A 10,960-nucleotide genomic window follows, 5' to 3' on the forward strand; every position below is an offset into this window, starting at 1 on the left:
AAAGTACAGAAGTCTGAGTGAGACGAGCAGCGACAGAAACGTGTTACTGTTAAGTCATCAAGTAATAAGAGCCGTTTAAAACAAATGATAATAAGTCAACAATAAAATGACATTCACAATGCATTTCACTTCCATCATCTGTCAGGTTTCTGAGTACAAAAGTATATTTCGCTATATATATATATATATATATATATATATATATATATATATATATAAAAAAAAACACACATACATACAATTTTTTTTTTTTTTTTTTAAGAAAGTCAATTTTTTATTTCATTCGAATGATTGCAGTAAATAACCCCAGGCTGAACGCATGTCATAAACGGACAGATATCTGACCTCCTCCTCTGAGCTGACCAGCCGTGACATCACTCCTGTGGTGTAGATTCCTCCACTCCCATCCTCATGGATCTTAATGTTGGACTTCCTACCTCGAGACTCAGGGTCACGTGTGTTGTCGAACAGGTCCAGGATCTCCTCATTATAGAGCTAGAAGACAAATACACAAGCTCTGTGACCTTCAGAGGGCAATGGTCAAGAGGTCAAGAGGTCAAAAGGCCAGAGCCTTGCATGTTCGACCTCGGGAATCCCAGAGACCACACAAGCTGATAGACAAGGGAATGATAAATAATGGAAACCTAACTCATGAGCAAAACTAAAACTCAAGAGAGAATGAAAAAAGAGAAAGTAAGGGACAGGCTTTTCCCAGCTTCCCTTGCTTGGGGAAGTGACACAGAGGGACTTGACAAAATCGATTTAGGGTTCAAGACAATAAATCAAACTGCTAACATAGAACAACAACGCACAAAGTGCACAAAGGAGTTCTGGAAAGGGCAAGACTAATGAAATAAGGGCATTTTAATGCCCTATTAAAAGCCGCCCCAAGAGACGACGACTGTTCACAGCCACAGAACTTGAGACAAATCTGTCAAGTTATTCCACACAACGAGCCACGATTCTGCTGAACACACAGCAGCCTGTGCCAGACAGCAAGCGGCACGGATCGTTATAACGCCCTGTTACAGGTTTAAACTCATTACCTAAGCCAGGACTTTACACGAGGAAGGGGCTAATCGGTTTACAGCTACACTGCTGTCCGCGCAGCTGAGCGCCTCCTTCCCACCTAATGACTGATATCGAATAATGTGGACTTGCGAGGGGTTTTCTCCATGTCATTGAGAGCAGTTCCCTCTCGATCACACTCAGGTTGAGAGTCACAGCACCGTTACGAGATAAATAGAGCAATCAGACCCAATACACACTGCAGAAAAGAGTTTTGATTATTGGAGTACGTTTATAAGACAATACTATTTTAGTCTGTCTTCTCAGAAATGTCAAGTAACTATAGAAGCTTATTTCTACCACGGAATAAAAAAGTAAAAGTAATTGTGATTATCTCACAACTTTTTTTTTTTTCTCACAGTTGGGACTTTTTTCTGGCTATTCTGAGAAAAAAAAAGTCAGAACTGTGAGATAAAAAGTTGCAATTCTTTTTTTTTATGGCAGAATTAACACATTTGTAACACTAGGGCTGTTATATAAGGACTTCATCTCCAGATAGATCTAAGAGTCACTTCAAGAGAAATTTATGGTTTAATTTGAGAAAAATTATGTAGAGTGCACACAAAACCTCAAAGGTTTTCACAACATCCAAAACAAAAAGTTCAGTTTAACTTGAAGAAATTGTGACAGAAATACGTATGTCTCAATGTATTACTACTACTACTACTACTACTACTACTACTACTAAAATATTATTAAAATGTTTTTTTAAGGAATAATCACAATTATTAGAACAACTGTTCTTTCATTTATTTTTAACAGTAAACGTCTGTTGTACTTGTACAGCACTTTGTTTGCCAAAAAATAAATAAAAATGAAAAGGTTCATTTAATTTTTACTTGATTAAAAGATTAATTTAATTGTTAATGTTTTATGACTTCATCTGATTACCAGAAAGATTAAAATACACAACACAGAATTTCTGGAAACTTATTATTGGGCCCTATTATTATTATTGTTTTTTTTAATAATAATAATAAATTATAAGTAATAAATTAATTTGTTTTTATTAATTCAATTGATTAGACATGCTTTTTGTTTATTACAATTTAAAATAAAATCCAAAAAATAAAAAATTTGAATAATTAAACAGAACTTGAGAACAAATTAAATGTATTTCATAGGGTCTGAAAAAAATCAAAATTTTGGTAAAATTGTAATAAACTGTTAAAATTGTACAACTTTCAAGATTTAAATTAATTTGACATGCTTTTGGATTACCAAAATGTATTTTAAGTCTCACCTCCAGGAACTGGGCGCTGACTTTGAATTCCGGCAGGGGCATGCCGGCGCTCTGAGCATCTAGTCTGCGTTTCTGGATGCCCTGGAAGAGATGTTGCACAGCCCGTGGGATGATGCCCTGCTCTTCCTCCGAAATGGTTACATCAAAGCCAGTGCCCATGGTGTAGGTCTTTCCTGAACCAGTCTACATGAGAGAGCAAGACGACAAACATCAAAACTGGCACAAAACTAATTAAAATGCACAATGAAGAATTAAAATGAATTCAACATGTACAATGGTAACACACCATATACATTCATAAACACATAACTAGTGATTAAAGGGGTCAGGAAATCCATTTTAAAAATTATTTTATATTTCCTTAGGTCTGCTTACAATCATAGTATTGTTGTTACATCAAAAACATAGACATTTCTGGAAATGCCCACTTCTATGACTGGCCAACATCTCTGCATATGAAATGAGTATTACCTGGTGAACTTTCTCTTTAGATCTACTTCCGCTGAATCAAAGGTTGCACCGCAGCCAAATACAATCATGTCTACTAAGCACACGATGCAAGGAACGCAATTTCTGCAATCTCACCAAGACTTCCATCATAACTAACAATGTACAGTAAATGAGAGACTCGTTGAGCAAAAATGACAAACTGTGACATTGATTATAACGTGAGTTTTGGTAAAAAAGCAGAAATCAAATCACTGATAGACTCGCACTGATCTTGAATTGTCTGCTCCAGCAATTATAAAGAGGACAATCTTTGATCACTTTCTGTTTGCGTTCACAATATAGAGAACAGCTACTACACTACTAACAGACGCAGAGTGAAGCTGATCATTTAGTCACAGGCTTGATTCACTTATGCATAAACAGCAGTAAACCATTTTGTGACAAAGAATGTCTGTACATGAGAACAGACTGTAATTGAACGATATTCAATTTTCCTATTATCAGCATCAAAGCTTTGTCAATGGATAACTGTAGTTAGGCATATTTCACTGTTTGACTGGAATTAGATTTTCATTGCATCTAATCAAACAATTGGAGATGTGAGCAAGATAATATCATCAGCTGGCATTTAAAATTATGTAAATATCAAATTTATTGAAACCATATTTAATCAGATTATATGCAATCACAACAAATAATTGAATTTAATAATATTGAAACAATTAAAAAAAATAACTGAATCAATAATTTGGTAATTTCATATGTATGTCGCTTTTTGTCCATGTCAAGGTTTTTGAAATAGACAATACAATCTGTTTTCTAAAGTTTTCTAGTAAAGATTTCTAGGTTTCAAGAACCTAAAAAGGTATGACATTTTCAGGCCAAAATTTCCAGCTACCGACACTCTGATGCGATCCTTAGAGGAGTTCTTAGAGGCCTTTCACATGTTGCATCTTTAGCATGCTCAAGTTCGTTATTTCAAATATAGACGCGCAAATAGAGAGCAACAAGATCGCAACGCGCACACGGTGCGACACGCTCATTTTTAACACGTGCATCCGCACCACAGCGAGATAAAAACATCTCACCTTTCAGAATGCCGCAAGCACACCGCAGGTCATGTGACAAGAACCAACCAATCACCTTCCCCCTTTCTATAACAACATTGAAAGCTCAGCCAAGATGGAGGAACAGCTGAACATACTGTAGCTGTACAGGGATAGCCATTTTTGAATAAATTTAGTGTAAATTTAGTGGCAGAGCTACTGCAAGAGAATTTCAGTGCTGGAAATCCATTTATCCTTTGCTGAAACTTCCGCGTCGTCATGGAGAGCGCAAGTCATGTTTGCTTAGCAACGGGAGCGCAAGCTACCGAGTGCTTTGGAAAGAAGAAAAAAGCACCACGGCTAGCGTTTTGCATGCGTTTTTAGGCCCTTTAGGCAACAAGATCAGAGCTTAAAGATCAGCAAATTATAATTTTCACGAAATAATTCAAACACTATTAAAAATATAAGATAGTCTGATTAATAATAGTGGATAACAAGAATTATAGTAGATCATTCAAATAAACAGCGCACTATCACTATATTATCCCACCGTATAAACAGTAAATTAAGTGTGTTTCTCTCATGAGAGTTAGCAGAACTATTCCTCTCAGGTGAAGTGTCCACTCCTGTTTCAGCTGGCTTTCAGAGTTACAGTTCGAGCGATTAACCCTGACCGCTACACAATAAGCACTCTAAACGTGAAGAGGGTGTGTGACGAGTGGAACCGAGAGGCTCGACTCACAAAGACATCACATAGAGCTTGAGGGAAAGGTCACAGGGTCACGGCTGACTCACAGTGAGTGTTAATACTGATTCATTGAAATTAATGAGCTGACCGTATGGATATGATTCAGGTAAAGTGTTTCTGACGTCACAAACACAATCTGGGTAAACATCATTTTATCGGTGTCCAGGTGTGATAGATCTTACTTGTCCATAAGCGAAGACAGTTGCGTTGTATCCCTCGAAGCAGCCTTCAATCAGCTTGTGAACACAGGCGCTGTAGATCTGATGTTGTTGAGCATCCAAGTCAAACACAAAGTCATACGTAAAGGCCTTGTCTTTACCCAAGAGCACCTGGTTATCCCCGGGTGTGACGCAGGTGCAGATGTGACATCCCTCAATCTTTTCCTTTGCCATCTGCGGCCGGATCCTGATGAAAAGAACAGAACACAATTCTAAAGGACAAAAATATTGACAGCACATATTAACAAAGGCAAAGATTCAAGGCCACGCTGCATTCAAGTCATGTGGGAATTACCAGATTTGACAATTTTGTGGTTCAATATTAACGGTTCAATCTTCATAAAGTCAAAAGTTGACAGGATGGCTTATCATCTTTATGTCTAAGGTAATACAGAATTTTAAATAGAGAACTTAAAATTTTAACATGATCAACAGAAAAAATATATATAAGAAATATGAAACAGAAAAATACGTAAAGTAGCTACCAAAATATCTAATTCAGAGCTTTCATGAAATTTAGTAAAAAAAATAATAATAATTGTTACTATATATATATATATATATATATATATATATATATTACTAGCAGGTAACTCCTTTATTCTTTTATTATTATTAATATTATTATTATTATTATTATTAAAACTAAGAGATAAAAAATATTCTTAGTGTTATTTGAAGATTTTATAGTTTTACTCTTGACCCAGACTTTTAATATTAAACTAGGAAAATCTATAAAAAAAAAAAAAAATAATTAAATAAAAAAAAAGATTACATGTTTAAAAGTATCATAATGAAAACAAAGATTGAAACATTAAAAAAAAAAGTTTTTTTTTTTATGTGAAATTCATTAACATATACATTTCACCACAAAGAACAATTTTGCTTTTAATATGTTTTATTAAAATTAAGTGTGCCAAGTGTTTTCCAAGGACACAGCAATATCATCGAAGAGATAAATGTGAAAGAGATATGAGAAATTAAGCAAATATCACTAATTCAACTGTGCATCACTTTATGAATTTATGTGAAAAATGAAATTATGTAACTTGTGAAATACAAGATGCAAGGCAAAGGAATCCATCGGAGAATTTGAGATGTGGTGGAAAAGACACTGAGGTGGGAATCAGCATTACGGATAACAGACTTCTTTTGGGATGTATGTGCAAACACATTTTAAGTTGACAAATTAAATGAGCTAGTGAGAGCGTGAACACTGTGTTTTCAGACCACAATGCCAAAATAGCATTAGCTGCACAAAAAATACACAATTTCAGTGATTCTGATCTGAAATGACATGAACTCACCCTGTAATGAGGAAATAAGGACACTGACCTGCTGTCCACCACAGTATTATACAGTAAGAGCATCTAACTTTCTAGCAGGCTGAAAGAACAGGTTAAAGCACTTTAAGTGAACACTTGTCAAGTTAACATCAAGGTTAATTAAATCTCCAGGCTAAAAAACCCACTAATTCATTAAACAATTAATTGAATCAAGTTAATTAGCTTTTGCTTAGGGCACTTGTGTTGGGCTGATACACATTCATCTCTAATACAGACACTTCTTTCTAATACACTGCTGGTTTGTTATTTTGATCATAAAAAGTGAAACTTAACCATAGCTAGCACTCAGAAAACTCTAGCAACATGCTTAAAAACCAGTAACAAGCACTGAAGAGTGGCAATGGACAGATGCCACTCATATGTTGTTCAGATCATCTAGTTTTAAGCTGGTATTGTATTGTAATGACCACTGAGTTGAATTAGACCCCATGGTTCCTTGATGACAACACCACGATTGTCCTCCATCTCTGATACACACCGACTCATAACACACACACACACACACACACACACACACACACACACACACACACACACACACACACACACACACACACGTCTGTTTAGCCCAATACCGTTTATATGAATAAGAACATACCATACTATAAGAATAAACTATTGTTTTTATACAGTAATTTCTAATTACAACAGACCGAACCCAATTCACACCTTAACCCTACCCTAAAAGAAAACGCTCTGTGTATTTAGATGTGGGTCAAAGACATTAAGATGTCCGCATCAAAAGAAATTTACAAAAGTGATTTTATGTCCATAGAAAGCACATTAAATGTAAGTAAAGTGTCTACTTTTAAGGCTTCAAATAGGTTTTTGGAGAATAAAATATCAAAATTTGGTTGAAATGTTGTTACATTGTCATTCAGTGTAACACAATATTTATGTAAACATTCAAACAACATGCTTATTCTGACGTGTACATATTAAAATATATAAAAGTCTGAATGCCTTTAAAAAACTTAATCGTGTTTTTCTACCTGTCCCAACTTTTATGGAATGTGTAGCTCTCATGAAATCCAAAATGAGCCAATATTTGGCATGACATTTCAAAATGTCTCACTTTCAACATTTGATATGTTATCTATATTCTATTGTGAATAAAATATAAGTTCATGAGATTTGTAAATTATTCCATTCCTTTTTTACTCACAATTTGTACAGTGTCCCAACTTTTTTGGAATCGGGTTTGTAATTTATATTATAAATAAATATATTTAAAGGGATACTCCACCCCACAATGAAAATTTTGTTATTAATCACTTACCCCCATGTCGTTCCACAACGACTTTCATACCTTTTATGGACCTTGACACTGTTATTTATTTGGCAGTCTATGGGACAGTCACAGGCCTCCCGGTTTTCATCCAAAATATCTTAAATTGTGTTCTGAAGACAAACAAAGCTTTTACGGGTTTGGAACGACATGGGGGTAAGTGATTAATTTTTCTGAAATGTACTGTATACATGCATGTGTGTGTATTTATATATACACATAATAAATATACACAGTACACACACACATATATTATGTAAACAAAAACTTTTATTTTGGATGCGATTAATCATGATTAATTGTTTGACAGCACTTCTTATAATGCATGGTATGATCTCATGAATAATTGTAACCACAGTTAAAATCACATAATCAGGGCCGTCCTTAGCTGACGCAGGGCCCGTTGTGAGTGGAGCGGGGGCACCATCGGACCATTCGCATTCTGGTGGTCCCCCGGTCCATATATATATGTATATAAACACACACACCACACACTGCAAAGAAGGTCCTTGTATTACGAGATCAGCAAAACATACAAGACCACAAACAGTGTCAGTAGCAGACATGTCCCAGCATATGTTAGTCACATTTGAACCCTAATTCTGTGTAACATTGATCATTAGCATCTACAGCTGTAAGGGATGCACAAACCAGCCGAATGTAGCAGGAAATGAGAGAGAACCATAAATAATCAATTAACCAGAGAACACATACACAGAACACAGGCTCGATCCCTTCTGCTTCACACACGCATCCATCCAAATCAACCCATCCTCCTCTCTCTCTGCCCTCAGCTGGGCTTTAGCCCCTTTCTTTCATCCCTTTCCACAGTCAGGGGAACCATAATCTATAGTGCATTGATCAGAAGGACAAACACAACACATGAGGCGCTCCCCCCGAGAGGATCACACACTAAAAATAACCCCACGCTGGAGGATTACACATCCGATCGGCCCGCACTGCACTGAACACTGTTTCTAGACCAGCTCATGCCACTGAAATCCTCCAATAGAGTCCTCGAAACCGTTTTCAGATCAGTGTGTGGAAGGCACGTCCCTATTGCCTTGATCTGTTTATCTTAAAGAGCCGTGCAATTAGTAATTTCCTGTGAGATAAAAAGCTTAACATCTCATGGAGTTTATTAACACTTTGCTAAATAATTATGTTGATGTTCCACAGAACAAAGCGTTTTCATTCCCATAGGCCTTGGAGTTTTAATAGGGTTGGGTGTTCTAAATAAGGACTGCTAGTGCTATCAGTGTCACCATCAATTTTTAATTACGCAAAAGGATTAATGCAAAACACAAAAACATCTTAAGATTAGTCAGACAAAAAAACCACAAAGTATATCCTCAAATCTATCTCACATTCTGTTGTGTTTCCCAAAGGCGCAACTCAGGATATGATTCAAGTGTCTGTGTGGCTCTAAATTAGATTCATAAACAAGAACTCAGATGTTGGGCCTCCCAGTTTAATATGTGCAGTGATCCATCATTTGTGTCCGACAGTCATGACACCCACACATGACAGAAATGCTCCTCACACACACGACAGCGGGACGCATCTGTCCGCCTGCTGCCTCTGTGTGTGTTTGTTTGTATGTGTGTACTAAAAAACAAAACAAAAGGAAGTGTGTCATCAGTCTGCTCTGACTGCACTTCCTGGTCTGCAGAGAGAAGCCACCATAACCACAAAGAGTCTTTTTCCCACTTGAACATCTTCAAAAATAACTTCTGCATGTTAAAAGTAGCTTTCTCACAAAGCTAATACAGTTTAGCTTAGTTACTACTAGACAGCAGAATCAGAGGCATACCATCCATGTATAGCAAGTATATTAATGGATTTTAAAATGGGAAATGTCAATGGGGCAAGAAAGAACAATGAAATAATTGAACTCACAATTTCAAAAGTATAGCCATAAGACATGAAACTTTATATCAATCAACATGAGGCTATTGGTCTAACATTGCCTTCAAGTCATGTCCATGCAAAGTTATTTCCAATCATTCAACTCCTGCCATAACGATGCAAAGCCAGGAATCATGTAACTTTCAAACAGTATAGAATATCAGGAAGGGATGTAAAATGTAACAAAGTTAGGTTTACTTTGAGAAAACCTGCATATAAAATTACATATTTACTTATGCGTTTACATACTACATACACTACTGCTCAAATGTTTGAGGTCGGTAAGATTTTTTAAATGTTTTTGACAGTAATATTGTTAAATATTATTACAATTAAGTGTTTTTCATACAACTCGTGTATTCTTCTTGTGATGGTGCGTCTTGAGGGAGAATCACGTTCACCTATTTTTGACGGACGCCGTGACTAAGCCACAAAGTAGATACAAAATAAGTTTTAAAAAAATCCTGTTAATTTCAAAATAAACAGACATAAACAAAATAAACACCCTGTGCAGACTCCCGATCGCATTATAAATAATACAGTCAGCTAGTTTAATTTCATAGCTTATAGCCCTATATTTTTATTCAAATGTAGTTTTCTCTGTAATGAGGAAGTTAGTGTTTAGTGTATTGTGCTTAACAAAGGGTTTAAAAAAAAAGAGTGACCATTAGTTCCACAAACACATCATTGATATTCTGTAGTTGTGTACAAAAAGAGGGGCTTTCAATCGATTAATATTTTTAATTGCGATTAAACGTGATTGTCATGAGTTAACTCAATTAAATCGCAACTTAATCGCACCATTTTATCTGTTCTAAATGCACCTTAAATTAATACTTTTCAAGCTTTTAATACTCTAATCGACAAGGGCATGGACAAATATGGATGCTTCATGCAAATGTATGTTTATTACTAGTAAAACCAGTCAATATAGAGCATGAAGCCTAGACATGTTTCAAAGGTCATAGATGTTTTTCAGAGAACTTGTTCATGTCTATTAGACACATGAAAAAATACCATAGAAATATCAGGTTCCCATTACTTCTCTTTCTTTGCCCCGAGCAATTTACTTACACAAGCCTGTTTACATTATTTGCAGAACAGGACAGCTCACTTCTTCTGAACATGCAAAATGTACAGTACATTTATTATTTATTATTACATTTGTTTGCTTCTCTGTATGCGCCCACGTACTGTATTTTGATGCAGCTTATTTCTCAATAAAACAGTTTCCATTGTTTTCATATTTTACTGTTTCAGTTGTCAGACAACCCAATTAATATGAAATAGTGACTGAAACACGACCCATTAAGACCACATAACCAGCTCTCAACGTTTGACAGCCCTAATATATATATGTGTGTGTGTGTGTGTGTGTGTGTGTGTGTGTGTGTGTGATTTTGGCTTTTGTCTTTATTGCCCATTTTTATGAATTAAATGTGTCCTTGCTAAAGAAAAGTATTAATTTATGGTTCTGTTTTCTGCTTATGTACCTAGCTTTGGCAATATTATATTACCTAGAGTCACATTTTAAATTTGAATATTTTACTGATTCCAAACTTTAAAATAGTAAAGAATGAAACGGTAAAGAATTATGAAATTAGGTAACAGAAATTCCTTGACCCAGAGCAACAGTCCTACCATG

The 10,960-nt window shown here is 35.6% G+C and overlaps 1 protein-coding gene across 9 annotated transcripts in view; it reads right to left on the reverse strand.

The window, feature by feature from the left end:
• LOC109053741 (kinesin-like protein KIF21B) overlaps window positions 1-10,960 on the reverse strand; it is a 75,104-nt gene that overhangs the window by 40,398 nt on the left and 23,746 nt on the right. For all 9 annotated transcript variants that reach the window (XM_042766019.1, XM_042766017.1, XM_042766015.1 and 6 more), the window contains exons 2-4: window positions 4,738-4,960; window positions 2,312-2,494; window positions 346-495 (exon numbers count right to left, since the gene is read on the reverse strand). In XM_042766019.1, coding sequence (XP_042621953.1) covers window positions 346-495; window positions 2,312-2,494; window positions 4,738-4,960 — 556 coding nt within the window. The remainder of the gene's footprint in view (window positions 1-345; window positions 496-2,311; window positions 2,495-4,737; window positions 4,961-10,960) is intronic.

This window comes from Cyprinus carpio, chromosome A11 (assembly GCF_018340385.1).
Source record: "Cyprinus carpio isolate SPL01 chromosome A11, ASM1834038v1, whole genome shotgun sequence".
NCBI classification, from domain to species: domain Eukaryota; kingdom Metazoa; phylum Chordata; class Actinopteri; order Cypriniformes; family Cyprinidae; genus Cyprinus; species Cyprinus carpio.